At 38.1% G+C, this 21192-nt stretch overlaps 1 protein-coding gene across 3 annotated transcripts in view; it reads left to right on the top strand.

Moving 5' to 3' along the window:
• Positions 1-1366: 1366 nt before the first annotated feature.
• ZMAT3 (zinc finger matrin-type 3) overlaps positions 1367-21192 on the top strand; it is a 32254-nt gene continuing 12428 nt past the window's right edge. The window contains exons 1-3 of one of the 3 annotated variants that reach the window (XM_006210610.4): positions 1386-1620; positions 1798-1887; positions 5082-5408. In XM_006210610.4, the coding sequence (XP_006210672.1) occupies positions 5139-5408 (270 nt within the window). In that variant the 5' untranslated portion in view covers positions 1386-1620; positions 1798-1887; positions 5082-5138. Of the gene's footprint in view, positions 1621-1797; positions 1888-5081; positions 5409-21192 lie in introns of all 3 variants that reach the window. The other 2 variants (XM_015244721.3, XM_006210609.4) reach the window with 2 other exon arrangements.

The following is a 21192-nucleotide window of genomic DNA, read 5'->3' as shown; positions in this document are numbered from 1 at the left end:
TACAAAGTTACAATAATCAAAGCAGTATAGTACTGGAACAAAAATAGATCAATGGAACAAAAATGATCAATGGAACAGAATACAGAGCCCAGAAATAAATTCACACTTATATAGTCAATTAATCTATGACAAAGAGAATATACAATGAAGGAAAGACAGTCTCTTCAGTAAATGGTATTGTGAAAACTGGACAGCTACATGCAGAAGAATCAAACCAGACTCCCTATAAACAATGTGTCCATTTAAAAAATTTTAATATAAAGTATGTATACATAAACAAAATCAGTTCAGAAAATTCTGTGTTTTCTATGGAGACATGAAGGATTACTCTCCCCAAATGGCCTATGTACACTAGCTGTGGGTGTGATTGCTAAACAATCATTGTATTTATGAAGCCATTTCTAGAAAATAGTCAATTTGGTTTATTGGTGGTTGTACTGGAAGGTGTGTTTCAGCCAAAGAAATAGCCTTAATTTCCTGCAGTAGTTTGTTTACTACTAGGGCACATGTTGCTGTAGTTAGATCTCCTTGACAGTTTAATTAATGATTAAAAAATAAGCATACAACCCTGTGAATGTACTTAATGGCACTGAACTGAACACTTAAAAATAGTGAAAATGGTAAGTTTATGTTATGTATATTTTACCCCTCCCCCCATCCCCAGCAAATACTATTATGGGAGAATTTACAAGTTAATAAAATGTTAGAGTTTGAATTTCCTCAGCTCATCATGAAAGTGTTGAAGTTGACTATGAGAGGATGTGACATTTTAGCTTTAGGCAGTCTCTTCCTAGTCTTTACTGCCTTGCAAGTGAAGCTCCAGGGGTCAAGAGAAGTCTTCACTATCTGTTTCTCTTTCCCACTTTGATGCGGGGGAGAGGGCAAACGTTCTCGTGTGATTGGAGACCATTGAGAAGGCAGCCACACTATTCTTCCTCCATCCCGGGAAATGTGCAGTTTAAAGTTTCTGTCGCAGCAGTTTAAAGAATCCTGGATATTCTAGCAGCTCCACTCAGCGACTTTAGCGGCAATCAGCGGACTGAGGGTGGGGCTGGAATGAAAAACGTTTGGAACTCAAAGATACGAGATGAAAGTTGCAAAAACCCTGCCCAGGTTTCTGCTCTGGATCAACTTTCCAGGTTATATGATGAAGAGCTCTTACCATTGGTGGTGGTGCGCCCTTCCTCTGACTCGTTCCTTTGCGCCCTACACCAGCTCAGCACCCCTACGTTCACAGTCCCCGCACCTTGTGGGCACGCACACCACCCGCCGGTGTTGCTGGAGCCTCCGCCACCGCCGCCGCAGTCGCCGCCGCCGCCGCGGGGCCTCCTCCGCCAGGCACATGCGCACTAGCGACGCCGGGCCGGCGCCTTCAGTCTCCTCCTCCGCCGCCTCCCGGTTCCGCAGTCACTTCCTGCAGCTGTTTCCCTGTGGGTCCGGTCGGACTGAGTTTTGACAGTCAGCCTTCAGCAGCCAAGGGGGTTCTGCGGGGCCAGGCGCGAAAGTTGCTCGGAGGCAGGCGGAGTTGAACCAGGCCGAGCCGGGCGCCCAGGACAGACGGCGGCGGACGTCCCGGGCGGACGCGGCGCAGACTCTCCGCGGCGCGTCCCGGGGGTTCCGGTAAGTGCGGGCGATCGCGAGTCTCGGAGCATTTAGGACGAGCCCAGGAACTACGGGACTAGCGGTTCCTTTCCGGTGCGGGCTTTCCACCTGCCCTCCACGTGACTGGCTTGCGCTGCTTTTATTTATCTGTTTGTTTTTAAGCAGCATTTCACGTGTACTCTTTGGATCATCTAGGCGTGCAGCTGCCTTGGCCCTGGCGCTTGCCCCAGCCCCGTGGGAGACCGGGGATTCCATCTTTCGTGATGGCATCCTTACGGAATTGAGGTGCGTGCATGTGTGTGTGTGCACTCTTGTGTGTATGCATGCACATTTTAGGAATGTAAGGTATATGTGGGCGTTGCTGAAGTATATGTAGCTTTGATTCAAATATGTAGAAGGTTCCCTAGGATTAGAAACCGTCATAGCTGATTCTGGAAAACATTCGCCAATTCACCGAGGCCTCTTCTACCCCAATTTCCTGCTCTCTTTTGAGTCTTTCTTATATGATATACCTTACCTCAACTGATCATTTTTCTATTTTTCTCTCTCCTATTCCTTCTCCCTGCGTTCTGTTGACCTCTGAATAATGGTCACCGGCTTTCCCTCCTGTCCAGATTTCCCAATTACAGACTTCCCTAGTTTGCTGAGGTGCTAGTAACCTGTTCCTTTATTGTGTTCTCTTTCCTCAGAAGATTTCTCAAAATGAGAAAGTGCTTGTCTTTTATACGGTATGTGACGGAGTAGGCCCAGTCCAATCATGAAAACTAAGTATGCTTTGATCATTCGTTTTCTTTAAACAGGTATAATGTGAAGCTTTGATTTTCTTTATTGTCCCCTTAACCCCTTCGAATCAGAACATTAACCATCATAAATCCTTCATTTATGCCACTTCAAGCATCATATTGAATGGCTTTTATGGTTTGAGGAATATTTTATTTACATCAGCCATCATGTTATTTTCTTTCAATCAAATGCAGTAGTTAAACAGATCTGAGTCGCATCTGTTTTGAGTATCTTTGTATCTTTATATTCCATCATTTCTGCTTTCACCAAAGCCTTCATTTTAGTATTTCTTTCAGATTTTTATTTTATGCTAAGTTTTTCTTTTTTTGGCATGTATAGTAATACCTGATGTAATTGTCCTGCACAGGTTCTTTTGGGGGAGTTGACGTCATTTTGATTGTTAAATATTATAAGAAAGAATTTTGGACTATTTATTCTTTAAATATTATCAAGGTAAAAATGTAATCATGGTAAGTCTCTACTTGGTGAGAATCTTTTCTTCAATGCAGGGAATTTTATCACCTCTGGAAGGGGGCCTCTTGTACCCCTGTCCTTTGAGAAGGTCCTTTATTTTGATGGAAACCTGTAGACAACACTGGGCAAGACGCACGCTAGTATTTCCTCAAGTGGGAGTGAGCTTTCATAAAACAAGTCCAGACATGTCTAGGCAATTGGTAGCATTAGATTTTGTGTTTATATTGCTGATTTCCTTTATCCGCATGTTTTAACACCTTCCTCCATCATTTCTCTTCTGAGCTGGCAGCTTGTCATTGGCACTTTGGTATCCAGTATATCTCTGTACAGGTGGTAGGTGTAGTCTTTTAATATTATGAATTATTATAATTAGGTAGTTAAACTTTAAAAAAAAACATAGTTCTCCTTCGTTTTCCTTTTTAAAATATCTGTATCTGTCTTTGCTTGATTTGAGAAGAATAATGTGATTATAAAGAACCTGACTTTTTAAGTATTCTAAATCTATAATGCCTTTATTAAAATGTTCTCAGAGATATGGACAGCATTTGTCTACTTGAGAGTAGAATAATATATTTTTCTAAATATTTTGTTTAATGAGAAGTATTATTAAATACCATGACTAATAATTTATATCCTTGGCCCATTGCACTGATATTCTCTGTTGCCCCCGACCCTGAATTTAGTATAAAAGTTGTTACTTGGTTGCAGTTTCCACATGTGTATACTTATTAACTGTGGTAAAAGAGTCTTTTAACTTCCCAAAACGTTCTTGGTTAATTTTAGTCAATCTATTATTGTCATAAAATGTACACATTTCTACTGCAGATGGAAAATTTCAGCAGCTTAAAATAGCCATATTCAATTGACTAAGAAAAGAGGTTTTAATAGTATTGAGAGTGGAAGGAATAGAGGATTTTGAAATAAGGATTTTAATTTGGGTTAATTAGAATCGTGGGAACTCAAAGCACATACTGTGGTTCATTTTGAGATACTCAGGGGTAGAAGTTGCTATCAGTGGGAGGCAGGAGAAATCATGTATAAAATTAAAGAGGGATTGGAACATATTGGGTCTTTTCTGAGGGAAACAGAATAAACACTATCAGTTATTTAATAAGAAGGGGAACAAATAGTTGAAAGACTGAGGAACTAGAATTACATTGGGGCTTATGGTAGTGTGACCCAGTATTCTGTAGGACACTTACTTAATACATTATTCTGTGTAGGTGATTTACTTCTAGAGGGAGAGAAAACATTCTGATGTTATAGGGGACTCGTGAATACAGTTTAAGGCTATATGAGATGGGGTCCTACACTCAAGTCTATAGGAAGCAGGCTGAGTGGGGACTGAGGTGGCCTGGAGAAGGCAAGCTTGGCTACCCAGGATGGCACCTCTCCCCACTAACTAGCTAATTGTTGCCCATGTCAGACCCTCGGCCAAGTGTTGCCAGATCATCCTTTTATCAAGAGAAGCCACAGATCTTTTGATTTTTAAATGTTGATGACTAATTCAATTTAAAAAAATGAAAGCAAAACAAAACACTGTATTTTCCAAGCAGAACGTATCTGTGACTGCATGTGGCCTACAGGTTGTCTGTTTGCAGCCTTTCCTCTGAAAAGTCATTGGCCAATTATTCAAATATTTCTAGTTGGTAAGAAAGTACGTTTATCTGCTTTTGTCCCATGGTAGCTCTGAGTTATTCCCAGAGTTCCTTGATATTTTAGCTAGTTTCAGATGAAGCATTCTGAGGAGTGACACTCTTTATTTCACTTCTTTTGATAGCATTTTGATGGAATGGAGATATTTGCTAAGGTTCTTTGCTGATAGTGTTTTTTTTGTCTATCTGTGAGTATCATCAAGAGTGTTTAAGTGTGCCTGAGGGAAGGGGTCTGGACTAGGTGACCTTTGATGTCTATTTCAGCCATGTGACATCTAGATTTAATTAGCCATGGATGCAATGCTGTTAATGTTCATGGGCCAGAGGGATCTCAGCTGGAGCTGTGCCATGCAAAATCAAGCCAAATCTATAAAGCTGTTCTCAGTGGAAGAGCATTGTGTCAATGTGGATTAACAGACAGAGGAAGTCTACTAGATGCGGCAGAAAAGAAAGAAGTCCCAAAGATGATTTGGAGAAGTAGAGGAAAGGGTCAGACGGTCTAGTCATTTACATGTCGTATTGCTGAGGACACATTTTTAAGTAAGTGTTTTTTTGCTGTTAATTCAGATTTGAAGACCCGACTTCTTGTCACCCACTGGATTATGCCCAAGGCTTTCCTACCCAATGATCCTCTTGCAACACGCCGGGCTTCCTCCGCCTAAGCGGCCCTCATCCTCTCCTCCTATGTCAGTGGCCGCCAGGTCTACAGGAACCTTGCAGCTTCCACTGCAGAAGGCTTTTGGGCAGGAGGCTTCCTTGCCTCTGGCCGGGGAAGAAGAGTTACCTAAGGGAGGGGAGCAAGACTCTGCCCTGGAGGAGCTGTGTAAGCCCCTGTACTGCAAGCTCTGCAATGTCACCTTGAACTCAGCACAGCAAGCCCAGGCTCATTATCAGGTAAGGGAAGCAAAGAAAAATCAGGCGTTTAGTGGGAGAACATTTTAGGGCTCTGCTCATTTCAGTTGTCCCTGAAATGACCAAGTGTGCTTGGAATAATAAGGTGGTCTTAAGTATTAGTTTGTTTGGCTAAAAGTACAATGTTCCTACTTTGAAAGAAAGCATCACTTTCCACAGAACTGGGTCTCTCTCAGCCTCCTACACTTAGCTTACCAGTCGCTGTAGGCAAATGTGAATCATCTATGTGTGTTAGAACCTGTGATCCTAAGGAGAACAGGTATTTGAAATGTGATGTACCAAACTCAATTCAGTGTCAAATTGTTTAGAACAATAAACATTCTCTTCCAGCTAATATAATTTATATCAGTTCAGGGTACTCTCTACCTATGAATCTTATCCTTTTTCTTATGACCTCTAACTCTTCCTGCATATCCTGTCACTGCTAAGGAAAACACAGGTATCTTTCTGTAGTGAAAATAAAGTGACATTGGAATACTGAGCCCTGTCCTTCTTTCATAATAGTCATACTCTGATTCATTTTAGTCTGTTAGTATGAACTGTTACTTATTTCTAGGATTTAAAGCTTTTACCTCCATGTAGAATAGCTAGTGGAAAGGACAATTTAAAGGGTATTATTACCTAAGAACAAATAGAAAATTAAATTTTGGCTAGAAAGAGACAGTACAGTATTTCTTTTTATTCTAGATTGTTTTCTGTGTGTGAAACTGTGTAACTTCCTTTTTTTTTTTTTTTGAGAAAAGAGACCCAAGAAGCCGTTGAGGCCAAATGCCATTGAATGAAATTACCTATTCTGGGTCATCACTGATTTGACTATTTAATATTTGAAATAATAAGACAATATGGGAGAAAGATGACTGTTACAAAGATATTTCTTCTATCGTGCCTCTATAACTTTCTCCAGCTTAAAGTTTTCATTTACTTTGGGTGTAAGTCTTTTTTGTTTCGATCTTCAAAGCTGATAATTATGTCACTTTGTGGTTGTGCATCAGAAATACTTTGTCGGTGAATTGTTTTCTCTGGGATTTAGGGGAAGCATGCTGTGTTACTTCTCTTGAGTTCCCTTTGTTTGGGTTTGTTTTGCCCTTTGGTGCAAAGAGTTGAGTTAATTATATCATTCAGCTCTTGGCACCTGTCATTATTGGTTCATAAAGGCCTCTTCTGTTTTATTTACACTTTTTACCTTTTCTCCACCGCCTACTCTGACTCTCTCTGTGTACCACTCCCCATGACAATGGTTTGATACAGGGTCTTCCTTTGCCGGTTTTACCACTCAGTTGGAGTCTGGTAGGATGATCCATCTCAAATCCAAGACCCAGTGCTAGCTTTTGTCTTCATTTGTTCCTATGGAATGTTCTGTTTTATGGCCTGAGGCACACTTGGAGAAATCAAGCCTAGTTTCTAAAGTTTTGATATTTAGCCATATAAAGCCCTTAATAAATCATTAACTTGGGAACAAACCCACTTGTGTGTCATACACATATATAATAACCTTTTACAGAAGAGTTGTTTACTTTTATGAGGGAAAACTCTTGGGCAATGTGTAATTTTAATGTGTGCATGGATAATCCATGAACCTCCTGCCTATTTTTCTCCTAGTACCACTTTGTGGCTTTCCAGACAGTGGTAGATACTTCTGGTTATACATAGAGAAAATTCAGTTTGAGCAAGGACATTGGATTATAAGGCTTAAACTAGATGAGAAAGAGAATCAGCATTTATTTAGGTTTTTTCTTTTCTTCTACATTTGTGTGTATGTGCTCTCTGAACTTTTTAGCTGATGCGTAGTAATTATACTCAATTTCAGCTCCCTCAGTGAGTTAGTGAATATATAAATTAGAAAATAGAAGAAAATAGAAGAAAATTTTAGATAAATTTCTCAGTAATCAGAATTTTTAAGTGGAAAAGTTGGTGGAAAGGGATAGCCTGTCATAGAAACAATTTAGGTAGCCAAGAACTAAGGAAAGTTAGAGTAGAGAAGAAGCAAGTGGGTATTAAGAGAATGGAACCTAATGGAAAGTGAAAAGTGTGAATATAATAAAAGCAGGTTCCTCAGAGCTTATATGCAAAGATTTGAATGAAACCAGTGCTGCTGGTAGTTCTTAAAGAGGAAGAAGTTTTTTTTGTAGAGAAAGCAAAGCAGTACGAAAGTACAGAGCAGTTTCATTAGGATAGCATAAAAAAAGATAATATAGAAGTGAAATCTGGATTTTAACAAGGTAGAAATGGTGACGATGAGAGAGAATATGGATCAAAGAGTAATAAACAATCAGAGCATGACCATAACCTAAAGGTGGGTGAACCAACATATAAGGAAGGCATAGAAATGTTAGCCTGAAAGATGCGTCACAGACTACACCAAGCGTACAAGAATAGGCAGTGATTTTAAAAGGCTACTAAAGACAAGGGTAAGACCAATAAGTAAGGCTTACCAAGAACCAGAAATAGGCAGAGTGTAGACTAAGAAAGCAAAGTGGTTGGTGAGATGATGGAAGTCAAGTTTTATTTCACCTCTAAAAACCTGCTTTGTAATTTTTTAATACAGAGCGATACCAGGATCACAAATTCACTTTTTCAGTTATGTGTGAGATGAAAGGGCTCAGTGGTAGCCTTTTCGTAAGCTGGACACACATTCATGTGAAGTGATAAATCACTGTTAATTACGTTATTCAAAAACGTTTGAGTCAGTTGATACCATTGTTAAAATCTCAAAGTCTCAGATTGCCCAGGGTATTGTAAACAACCTTCGGTCTGGTTTGAGCGGTGTTATACTAGAGTCTGACCGTATCATGTTCCAGTAATCCAGGCCACACAATGGAAACTGCTCAATGAATACTTCCCTTTAAGCTCACTACCGTCTTTCCCTGCCATATTCCTGTTCCTAAGCTGGGGCTGCCTTAGCAATGACCCACACGTAGCAGTGGTCATCACAGATTTACTTTTATTCCCAGACTTTTTAACCCAGTCACCATGCTTCAGAATACCCTTAGCTGTTGTTTTATTTCTAATGGGATTACCTATTTTTGCAGTCTCAAAATTATGGCTTTACTTATATCTTAATTTAAAATAAAACCTTTGGAGGAAAAACATGTCTTCATTTTATTAAAATCTGTCTGCAGACTTCAGGTTACTTAGGGCAAGCCTGGCATGGAGTAACATAGCACTGTTTCAGCAGCATAAATGCCCAGAGGAAGAACTACTGTAGGATGGAAGGCCATTAACAGAAATTTAAAAAGCAAAAAGCATGGATAAATTTTGCCAAGACAGCCACGGTTTAAAATAAAGTTAACAAGTTTTTCTACTCATTTGCGTACCCATTGAAAAAGAACCGATAACTCAGAGTACCTTTCTAAAATCTGTCATAAACATGGATTTTTATTTTTAATATTTAGTAGCCAAATAACAACCTACCATAGTAATTAGATTAATTTGAAAGGAAGATGGAGCACATGTAAAAAAAAGTAGCTCTCAAATTATAATACTAAAGTAGTGATATTAACTCATAATACAGAGAATGCAATTGATGTTATTCCCAAATTTAAAGTGCTAATTTTGGCACATACATTTTCACACGGATCTCCTAGCTTTGGGTGGCATGATCAGAAACCCTACTCTCAGCTAATTTTTTTGTTTTCAAAATGTTCCCATCTGATTGTTTTCCAAATGAACTTGCAGTGTACTCAGAACGGTCAAGATACGCTTCATTAGTGGATAGACGCTGTCCATGATCTGCTCACCAGCTTTCTGCCTCCTCAGTGGAGTCCACCCCTACATCATTTCTTTACATTTCAGAAGAATAGATGTCCCTTCTTCTGTACAAGGCTGATTCCTCACCTGGCACTCTGGATTTCGTTACGTGTTATTTGTTCTTCATCTCAATCCAGTTAAAACCATGCTCAGGTTTTTTTTCCATATAAATAAAGGTAGCAACAGCAACCTCCCCTTTCCTTTTAATCCCTCTTGTTAGCAACCTTTCTCCTTTTCTCTCCTGTCCTTAGAGTTCTGCTAGATATACCTGTCCTCTTCAGGTCTTCATTTTCCATTCATTTCCCAGCCCACCAAACTCTGGTGACCATTCCAATATTCTATGGAAATGATCCTCTTCAAGTTCATCTGTGATCTTTCAGGCCGAATCTAGCTCTTTCTCATTTGACCTCTTTGTGGCATTTGCTGCTGGTAACAGCTTCCTCCTTAAAACATTCTAAGTTATTTTGCTCAATATCATGCCTGCAGATCAAAGGGCTTGTAATGAAAAGTGGTTATCACCTGTTCTCCCTTCCGCACCCGTACCCTACCTTTTCTTTCTTCTCCGTTCTTCTTGCTACCTCCCATCTTGGGTTGGCTGTAATTTTATTTTGACATTGTCAAGGTTTATTCTTATTTATGCTGTAATCAAATGAAGTTCCCCATCCTCCATCTGCAGGTTGATCCCCATTGTTGAAAACTGATATTCAGCTTTTGCATTATTATCAGTAGGGAAATGTTCACTGCAAAGCTGTTTCTCTTTGTTGCCAATGTCATGATTCCATACTACTTAAAAGAGATATTCAAATGGATAGCCCTTTCTTGAATGTCACCAGTTGCTCAGAAATCACATCTATTTTGGTTTGCATCATATGTGGGTTATAACTTTGAAACAGCTTTTTGTTTTTCTCTGAATTTCTTACTTTTTTTTTTTAAAGTAGGGGAAAGAATCTTATGCCTTAAAAAAAGTCTACTAGCTTCTTAATTCTTGTTATTATTTACAATCCACTTCACTTATCTTCATGAAACCCACTGATTTCCTGTTCTAATTTGGACTAGTTGTTTTGCATTTGGATCATGACTTCATTGTGTAGCTTTTTGCATTTCCTACAGTTTTTAATTGTTTTCCTCTTTTCCCTTCTTTTTCTTACATAATGTGTCTTTATCATATCTTCATTTTCCTCTCCAGACTCTCAATCACTCTATCTATTGTGTGTTAGCCCACTTTTTATCCTGGATCTCTCTATCTTGTCCATTTTCAACTGGTTGCCCCCTGGATTTGCTGCACAGCTGTTAATTTTGAACTTCTCTTTGTTGATGTATGGTTTGAGCTGCTATTTTCTAAATACACATGTTTTCTTTCTTTTTTTTTTTAAATTTTGTTTTGTTGGAGTACATCTTCACGTTACTTGAAGGAAGAAAGGATAAATATAAATCTAAATTGCAACACGTCTTTCTCTTTAAAGTGAAGGAATAATGGGAAATAAATTTTTCTGAGTCCTTGTATGTCTAAAAATGTCTGTATTGGGTCTTCATATCTGACAGTTCAGTTCCAGCTTGGAAATTATTTTTCCTAGGAATATTTAAGGATGTACTTCATTGTGTGTGTGTGTGTGTGTGTCTGTGTGTGTCTTCCTAGTGTTGCTGAAGAGAAGTCTTATTCTGGTTCTTATTCTTTTGTGGGTTACCTACTTTAATTTTGGGCTTTTTTTTTTCCCCCTGGAGGTTTTAGGCTCTTCTTTTTATCCTTGGTATCTGAAATTTCACAATGATGGATATGTCTAAGTATGGGTCTTTTTTCATTTGTCCCTGTCAGCACTCATGAATCCTTTCAGTTTGCTTACTCCTGTTTCTCTTGAGCTCTAGGGAATTTTCTTGGATACTATTTCCTTGATAATATTCTTTTCTATGTTTTCTTTTTTTTTTTTTCTGGTAATTCTATTAGCACTATCTTGGATTAGCTGGATTGAGTCTTTATATTGCTTATCTCTTCTCTCTTTTATCATTCCTCTATTTTACATTCTGAGAGGTTTTCTTGAATTCTAATGATATGTCGGATTTTTTTATTTTGACAATCATATCTTTAATTTTTAAGGAACTCTTAAGTTCTTATTATTTCCTTTTCTAGCATCTGTTTTATAGGATATTAGTTAAGAATATGAGGTCATGGACTTTGGGTGTTCAAGATGTAGACTTACTACTTACTGGATGTATGATATTGGAAACATTTCCTAACTTCTCTGTGCTTTATGAAGATGATCATGATAATGATGATGCTAATAATACATGCAAGTTAGTATGTAGTAAGGTATTTAGAACAGTTCCTGGTACCTGAGAAAGTCCTTAATTTTGTTTAGTTGTCCTAGGGTGCACTGGAATGAGATCGTTCTCAGCTAGGCCATTTATTTATTTGTGGATTTGGACAAGGTTAATTTTATTTTATTAACTTTTTAATTTGAATAACTTTTAACTTACAAAATGCTTCCAAAAATTTCTGCATGCACCTCATCAGCTTCCCCAAATAGTAATATTTTACGTAATTACAATACAGTTCTGAAAATGAGGAAATTAATACTGATAACAATAAGAATATCTAATCTACAGGCTGTTTGAATTTCACTAGTTGCCTACTAATATCCTTTTTCTGGTTCCAGGATCCAATGCAGGATGAAATTTTGTGTGTAGTTGTTATGTCTCCTTTAATCTAGATGGGTTAAGTTTTTCTTTGCTTTTTACCATCTTGCAATTTCTGCAGAGTTGTTTTGTAGAAGGTCTCAATTTGAGCTTGTGTGTTGTTTTCTCATGATTAAATTTAGATTATGTGGTTTTTTGGGCATGCCATATTGGGAAGGACATGAGGTCAATATTTTGCATCACTGGTGCTGTTAACTTTGATCACTGGTTACAGGGGTGCCTGCCAGGGTTCTCCTTTGTAAAGTTACTGTTTTTCCTCTTATGTTTAATGAGTACCGTGTGGGGAGATACTTTGGGACTATGTGAATATTTCTCATATTTTTGCTTAGTGATTTTAGCATCTATCAATGGATTTTTTCCTGCAGTGATTATTGTGGTATTTGCCAAATGGTGATTTTTCTGTTTTAATCATTCTTTTTACATGTATAGTTAGAATTTTGCTTTAAAGAAGAACTTTTCTTATTAATTAATTAATTTATTTCACTATGGATGATGGATTTTTATTTTATTCCAGGGATATAATCTCTGTCAATTTTTTTTCTCTGTGATTTATCGTAACATTTTGTGTATATTTCCCTGTGCTATACAGTGTAATCTTGTTTATCTATTCTACAATTTTGAAATCCCAATCTATCCCTTCCTACCCTCTACCCCCCTGGTAACCACAAGTCTGTATTCTCTGTCCATGAGTCTATTTATGTCCTGTATTTATGCTTTGTTTTTGTTTGTTTATTTGTTTTTGTTTTTGTTTTTTACAATGAGGTATCACCTCACACCAGTCAGAATGGCTGTCATTCAAAAATCCACAAATGACAAATGCTGGAGAGGCTGTGGAGAAAGGGGAACCCTCCTACACTGCTGGTGGGAATGCAGTTTGGTGCAGCCACTATGGAAAACAGTGTGGAGATTCCTCAAAAGACTAGGAATAGACTTACCATATGACCCAGGAATCCCACTCCTGGGCTTGTACCCAGAAGGAAATCTACTTCAGGATGACACCTACACTCCAATGTTCATAGCAGCACTATTTACAATAGCCAAAACATGGAAACAACCTAAATGTCCATCAACAGGTGACTGGATAAAGAAGAGGTGGTATATTTATACAATGGAATACTACTCAGCCATAAAAACTGACAACATAACGCCATTTGCAGCAACATGGATGCTCCTGGAGAATGTCATTCTAAGTGAAGTAAGCCAGAAAGAGAAAGAAAAATACCATATGAGATCGCTCACCTCTGTCATTTTTTTGATGTTTTAACTGTCCCAGATTTGACCAGAGTGAGACCCTTCAGTCTAGTGATTGTAATCTTTTGACATGTCCCCATAAGTTTTTGTATATTCCTTACTTCTGACAATAAAAAGTATTCCAGGATTTTCTTGTACTTTCCCCATACTAAGCATTTCTTCAAGGAACTAGATTTCTTTAATGGAGAATCACATTTAGAAACCAGAAAGAGTGTTAGGTGTGCTCGTTGGTACTGGAGTGTCATTGCTTCTAGCTTCTCTCATGACAGAGCTAGCAATCTATATGTATGTATACATACGTTTCTATTTATCCATGTGAACACATACTGAAAACTGAGTTCAGACTGATGCTTCCAGTATCAGTACACCATGACAGTGTTCATTCCAGCCTTCCATCTTTTCTTAATATTTAACTCCTTTCTTCGATAGTGAGAAACCTGGGCTTTCGTTATCCACAACACACGTGTGTGCACACACTCACACACACACACACTCATACACTCTCACTCACTCACCATACACATAAAGTAGTTCAGTGATTGATAATCTGTGTCCTTTTGAAAAGCAAACTTACTGGTGAGAGGATAATGTTTTTACGGTGTTCTTTTGGTCTTTAGCATTACAATGTGTAGTCAAACTACTGTTTTACAAAGTTATTTAGTTTACAAGGGTGCTGCCTGCTAGGGTTGTCCTTTGTATTTTTCTTTTCGTGTTTAATAAGTATCACGGGCCAGATACTTTGAAGCTATGTGAATAATTTTTTTCTTCCCTCCCCTGTCAGTGTGGTGATGTTATTTATTTTTTCGTACAGGTTGGCTTATTTCTGTTTGTACATTTTTTATTTTTGGTCCTCTTCAATTATTCTTGGCTTTGATTCTTTTTCTAAGTCTGTAAAATGTTCATATAGTTTTAAAAATCAGAATCATACAAAAAGGTATACTTAGAACTAAGTGTCACACCATGCCATCCCTTGTAGTCCATTTTCATTCCCTTATTATTTATACATTTTTAAATGATTTTACCAGCCTGTTTGTGTTACTATCTGGTTTTTCACTTCTTAATTGTATCTCAGCTATTCCTTATTGCAGAATCAATGAGCTTATTCTACTTTCCTCTTTCTTTTCCTTCCCATTTTTTCCTAAATTGTTTCCATTCTGTCATAATGTGTGATATTTGAACATTAATCTTTCACCCTCACCTTCACCTTTTATTTAGTCTTTGATGCAATTATGTATGTGAAAATACTTACCATCAGCCCTTCTGAAGTTTTCCTAATCATATCTTGTTGAATGAAGCTCTAATACTTTTAAATATTAGACTTTTATGTACTAAATTCCTAAGGTCTTGTATGTTTAAAAATGTCTTTCTATAGTCTTGACACTTGATATAGGAATAGTTGGCTGGACATAAAATTCTTAGTTCCTACTTTAATTTAAAAAAAATGCTGCTCCATTATTACCTTGTTTTGCATATTGTGGAAGCTATTCTGATTCTTTGCCTTTGTAAATTATTTGATCTTTTTGCCTAGAGAGCTTGAGGACTTTTTTCTTTTTCTGTGAAGTCTCATACCTTTTAAATTTTCCCAGGTACCTGGTAAGCCTTTCAATATGTAGATTCAAGTCTTCATTTACTTTTGAACACTTTTAGACAATTTTGGACAATTATAATTTCAAATATTAGTTCTGTTTGATTGTTTTTCTTTTCTTCTTTGGGAATTCCAGTTTTACATGCGTAATTTCTTCTTTACTTGTCTTCCACTTCCATTGCTTCCTTTCTGACCCTTCAAATTTTTTTTATATCTTTTTTTTTTATTGGTTTTCTTTCTTTAATGCCTCTTGTTACATTTTCATTTGAGTCTATTCTTCTTTGACACTTGTATTTATTCCTCATTTTTGACATAACTCTTTTTATCTTTCCTGAGTTTAATTTCCCTTATTCTTATTTCTCACTGTGTTTTGCCCATTTTTCTTTGTACATTTTTAATTCCCGATTCAAGATGATTTTTTAATATCCCCCAATTTTTGTTTGAATTCTACGTTTAATTCTATTTGTTGTCTTCTTCTGTTTCATTTTCTGGCGGAGTCTGGTTCATTTGCTGAGGTGTGTTGATCTTTTGGTAGTAACTTTGTATAAAGTTGGTTTGTTTTTGTCTGTTTATTATGTGGATTTGTGGTGGTTTATGAGATTCCTAATTCAATGGCGACATCTTCTGTCACTGCAGCAAAGTCCAGTTCTTTAATAATTTGGGGAATTTTTTTTTTAATAGTGGCCAGGAGAGGGTTTGTATGTCTTCTGATTTTCTCCTTGTTCTTTTTTGCCTTGTAGGATGCTAGCTTTTCCTGTTTTGCCTCTTTTCCTCTTCACCTCCCAATTGCCAAATGGTGCCTCTCCCTTCCTTTTTGCCTTTTTCTCCTCTAGAAGCCACTTTGAAGATAGCCACTTAAGATCATGTGTGCATTTAAGTCCCTCTCCAGCAGTCAGTGGCTAGATTATGCTTTAGTATTTACAAACTTAGGGGACTGACTTTTTCTAGTGGTGGTTATAAAGCAATTTTAGGGCAGCTGCCAGATTCCTCTTCTTTCTATCCTGCACTTTTTGTCAGAGTGCTCTTGTTTACTTTGAAGGCTTGTGGCAGGAGTATGAGTGATTGCTCACTGGGGTTTGATGTGTTTTCTTTTTTACTTACAGTTATTTTGAGGTCTGGGCATTCTGTGGCTTCCAGTTGTACGAAGGATATGGTTTTTGTCAATTTTATTTGTTTTTCTTATTGTTCTCTATTGTTTGTAGGATATATGGGGAAATGCAAATCTAAGCAGCTGCTGCCTAGCTATGGGAAAGCTCTTGAGTAAATTTCTAATTCTCTAAACTTAGTTTCCTCGTATGCAAAATGGGGATAATTATTATCCCTACTTGATAGAGATTTCATGAAGGTTAAATGAGTAAATATTTATGAAGTGTTTGGAACACTGTCACATAAGTGGTTAAAAATTGTTAGCTGCCATTATGATCATTATGTATGGAGGCAATAGCTGCTTGAATACTGCTATGGATCCTGCTTTAGAAATAAAATACCTGAGCCTGTCTAAAGTTGGTCCCTGTCATAGTCCTGTGGATGTCATCTTCTTCTTCCTTTTTTATGGGCTATGCTTCTGTAACTATGCTTCATCTCCTGCATCATCTGTGCTTCTGTTTTTACTGATTTCTTCCTGTAGTCATGCAGACAAGCCTAAGCCATCTTTAAAAAAAATCTTATATTGACTCACTCCCCCCTCCAACTCTATAGTCTATTTCCTGCTCCCTGTCATGGTGGAATTCTTCTACATAGCTGCCTATATTGGTTTTCTCCATTTTCACATCTCCCACTCTCTCCCTAAGCTACTCCCTGTGACTTTTTATCCCCTACTGCTCTACTGAAATGGTTCTTACCAAGAGTATTCTTGACCTGTGTCTTTTCAAGTATTACTTCTCTGTCCTGATCTGTTGAACCACTCCTTTTTTTTTTGTTATTAGTGTTTTAAAATTATTTTGAAATCCTTCAGACATAAAATTATTTAAAATAATATAATGAACATGTGTATTTGCCATCTAGCTTCAAGAATGAAAATTACCAATTCATCTGAAGCTCTCTGTATCCTTTCCCAATTGCAGCTACTCCTGTGTTCCCAGATGTCGCCACTGTACTGACCTGGTATTTATTGCCTGCTGTTTTTTTGTACTTTCACTACATATGTGTCTTCCTATATAACATGTAGTGGTTTTTCATATTTAACCCCCAAATTAAAAAGGTTGTTCTTACATTTTTTCTTTCCCAACATGTTCTTTTTATTCAACCTTTTGTTATGAGAATCATTTATGTTGCCATGCATGGCCCTAGGATGTGTGTTTTGACGACAGTATAGTGTTCCATGCCTACTGCAAGTCCATAGTTTGTAGTTCCAAACTACAGACTACAGTTTATCCATTATCTTGTAGTTGGACACTTAAGTTGTTTCCACTTTTCAGTGGTTACAAACAGTTCTTCTAGGTATCTCCTTATATGTGTGTTTCCGTTTGGTGATACCTAGAAGTAAAAGTTAGAATGTGGTGGGTTATAATGTGTCTAGCTAGACTCTTCTTGTGAAACACCTTATTCTAGACTTCCATAATGCCACACTTGTCTGATTTTTCATCTTACTTCTTAGGCCAGGCATTCTCAGTCTCATTTTTTCTGGGTCCTCATTCTCTACTACACTATATTATAGTGTCCTCGGGCTTTGTCTTTGGCTCTCCTCTCTATCTTCCCAGCTTCCGTCTATTCTAATTTATCCGTCAGGCTGACCCCAGGATAGTCTTTATCAAATGCAATCCAGTCATGTAGCTGCTTTGCTTAACGTCCTTCAGAGTTCCCCTGCTGCCTCTAAAAGTCCAAGTTCTTTATTATGGACAAGATCATTAATGATTAGCTCCCTTTGTATATACCAGCTCCTACCTCTTTTTCAAAGGATCATTTAGACCGTTTCTCCAGCAGGGTGGGCCTTTGCTCACACTGTTTCTTCTGTTCACAATTTTCTTTCACCTCGCTCCTTATCTGCCTCGTAAACTTTTGTTTATTCTAAAAGATGACTCAGATGTCCCCTTTTCAGGAAAACTTTTCCTGACACACTCAGGCAGAAGTAAGAAATTCCTTCTTTGTGAACTCCTAGCATTTTCTTCCTTATCTCCATGATAATACTTGATTCATTTGTCCAACAAATATTTATTGATTGCCTGCTATATGCTAGAAACTGTTCTAGAAATCGGGGCTAGAACAGTAAACAAGACAGACAAGGTCTTTATTTTCAAGATGTCTACATTCCAGAGGTTAGGAAAGAGAAAAAATAGGTAAATGAACATTATTTTAGATAATAATAAGTGGTACTAATAAAATAAAACCAGACAATGGTGGTGATATGATGGAGATTGTGTGTCGAGGAGTTGGGCTGGGGAGATGGGCGTGGCACTTCAGACTGAGTGAGATGCTGTTTGGTGTTGTTTGAGTTGAGATCTGAAGGATAAGAAGGAGCCAGCCATGTAGAGATCGGAAAGCAGAACATTCCGGGCAGAAGGAACAGCAGGTACAAGGGCTCTAGAGCTAGATGTGCTTGGCATGCATAGGGAACAGAATGAAGGGCAGGGAGGCAGGGACATAATGATGAGGGAGGAGGGGTGCTGTGTGAAGTAAAAGCTGAGAGGTAGATAGGACCAGGTCAGACATAGGTATATTAAAGGTAAATATCTTATGGGTAAGATTTGTTGATTTTATTTCAAGTGTAGTTGGAGGCCAGTGGAAGATTTTAAGTGAGAGAGTGACATGAATCTGATTCATGTCAGAATTATCTCTTTGGCTGATTTGAGGAGAATTGTAGGGGAATGAGAGTGAGAGCAGAGCCCGGCTAGGAGTTGTTGCCTACAACAAATGAAAAACTTGGTAGCTTGGATTACTGTGGTATTTATTTGAGTGTCCATGGAAAGAAATGGAATGATTCAGGATATATTTAGGAGGTAGGCTGACAAGACTTGCTGATGCACTGGATGTGCTGGCTTTAAGGAGGGATGGAATCAAGAAAAGAACCCCTCTGCTTTTCTTGAGTAACTGGGTAGAGGTTAGTGTCATTTACTGACATGTGGATGAATAATGGTAGCAGTGATGAGACAGTTCAGGGTGGAGGAGACCAAAATTTATGTTTTCGACATTTTAAGTTGGATATGCTTCTTCAGACTGCAATGTGTGAATAGCAAGGAAGCAGTTGACCTTTAGTTGGCTCTGAAGGTCAGGGATTGTCTTAGTCTGGTGGGGCTGCTGTAAAATTACATAGCCTAGAAGACTTAAATAACAAACATTTATTTTTCATGGTTTTAGAGGGTGGAAGAGATCAAGAAGCTAGCGTGGTTGGGTTCTGGTGCAGTCCTCTTCCAGATTGCAGATGGCTGATTTCTCCCTGTATCCTTATGCGACTGAAAGAGGGTGAGGGAGCTCTCTGGCCTCTTCTTACAAGGGATCTAATTAGGCTCTACCCTCATGACTTCTTTATCGCCCAAAGTCCCCAACTCCAAATACCATCCCATTGGGATTAGATTTCAAAATAGGAATTTTGGGGGGACATAGCAGAGACAGAGATGGAGATAGATAATTTTGGCAGTCACCAACTTATTGACTGTATTTTTAAGCTATGAGACTGGGCAATATAACCTGGAGTTTACATGTAGATGGAGTGAAAAGAGGACCAAGGGTAGTGCATTGGATGCTGCAGCATTTAGAGAATGAGAGGTAGGGAGGTAAGAGGGAGTCCTAGAAGACAATAGAGTGGAGGGGGGATATCAGTTGTATCAAGTTGCTAGAGTTGGCGTACAATGAAGGCACAGGCATGACCACTGGATTTGACTCCCTGGAGGTTACTGTGACCATGGTAAGAGCACCTCTAGGGCATTCCAGTAGCCAAAACATGGAACTTAGCTCATTACTGTAACTGCTTACATATCTGTCTCCTCTTCTAGACCATATGCTAGCCTGGTCTATTTCTAGGGCTTAGCATATGGTAGATGGTGAATTAATGTTTGCTTATAGGTTTGAATTTTATAGTGCAGTTTAAAGAATAATATGCTGTTTTACCCTCATTTAGAATGCTTTTAGACCACTGACCCTGCCCACCAGTTTGTATCAGCTTATGAATACAGATTATAAATAATAAATTTAAACACGAGGGGAGAGGCAAATCCATTTTAGTGGAGGCTCATGGTACATCCTGAACCCATCTTGCTGTAGTGAAAAAAGGCCTTGCTTTGGATTCAGAAGACCTGCCTCACACTCTGGTCCCTCTGCTAGGCCTGCTGAAGGTTTTGGGGCAGGTTCCCCACACTCTCTGGATTGCAGTTCCTCAGCTGTCATAAGTAGGTAACAGTGCAGTTAAGAAATTCCTCTTACAGAATCTTTGTGAGCAGCAAATAAGCTAATGTACATGAGAGTTCTTTGTAAGTAGAAAAGATACTCTGTAAGTGCTATTTTTGTAAAAGTAATTGGATTATCCATTTCATTACTGATTTATAAAGATTAGATCAGAGTGTCATAAAACTCATGTTTAGGCAGTGGCATGTGAATGGAAACAAGTTGGGGAAGGACATAGATCACTAGAAAATGTGGTACTTTTCCAGAAAAATATAGGAAATTAATTTCTCTTGGCTTTGTTCCCTTATCTTCTCCAGATAAATTTAATCATTCTGTTAGCATCAAAGAGCAGACTCTTCTACTTCAAGATCTAATAATCATATCTAGCTAGTGGCCTGTTTACCCCAGTGTTGCATATCTCTGAAAGAATAAAATGATAAATCTCAGCAGTGTTCTCTTGGGCAAGCTACCCAAGCAATAGAAATAAAAGCAAAAATAAACAAATGGGACCTAATTAAACATAAGCTTTTGCACAGCAAAGGAAACCATAAGCAAAACAAAAAGACAAACCTATGGAATGGGAGAAAATATTTGCAAAAGATGAGACTGACAAGGGCTTAACCTCCAGAATATATAAACAGCTCATACAACTTAATAAGAAAAAACAAACAAACAACCCAATCCAAAAATGGACAGAAGACCTAAACAAGCAATTCTCCAGTGAAGACATATGAATGGCCAATAAGCACATGAAAAAATGTTCAATATCACTAATTATCAGAGAAATGTAAATCAAAACTACAATGAGGTATCACCTCACGCTAGTCAGAATGGCCATCATTAAAAAGTCCACAAATGATAAATGTTAGAGAGGGTGTGGAGAAAAGGGAACCCTCCTACACTGCTGGTGGGAATGTAGTTTGGTGCAGCCATTATGGAAAATAGTATGGAGAGTCCTCAAAAACCTAAAAATAGACTTACCATATGATCTAGCAATCCCACTCCTGGGCATATATCCAGAGGGAAGCTTAATTCAAAAAGACACCTGCACCCCAATGTTCATAGCTGCACTATTTATGATAGCCAAGACATCGAAATAACCTAAATGTCCATTGACAGATGACTGGATAAAGAAGTTGTGGTATATTTACACAATGGAATACTACTCAGCCATAA

Source organism: Vicugna pacos, chromosome 1, assembly GCF_048564905.1.
Source record: "Vicugna pacos chromosome 1, VicPac4, whole genome shotgun sequence".
In the NCBI taxonomy this organism is placed as follows: Eukaryota; Metazoa; Chordata; class Mammalia; order Artiodactyla; family Camelidae; genus Vicugna; species Vicugna pacos.
This window is presented reverse-complemented; position numbering and strand designations above follow the sequence as displayed.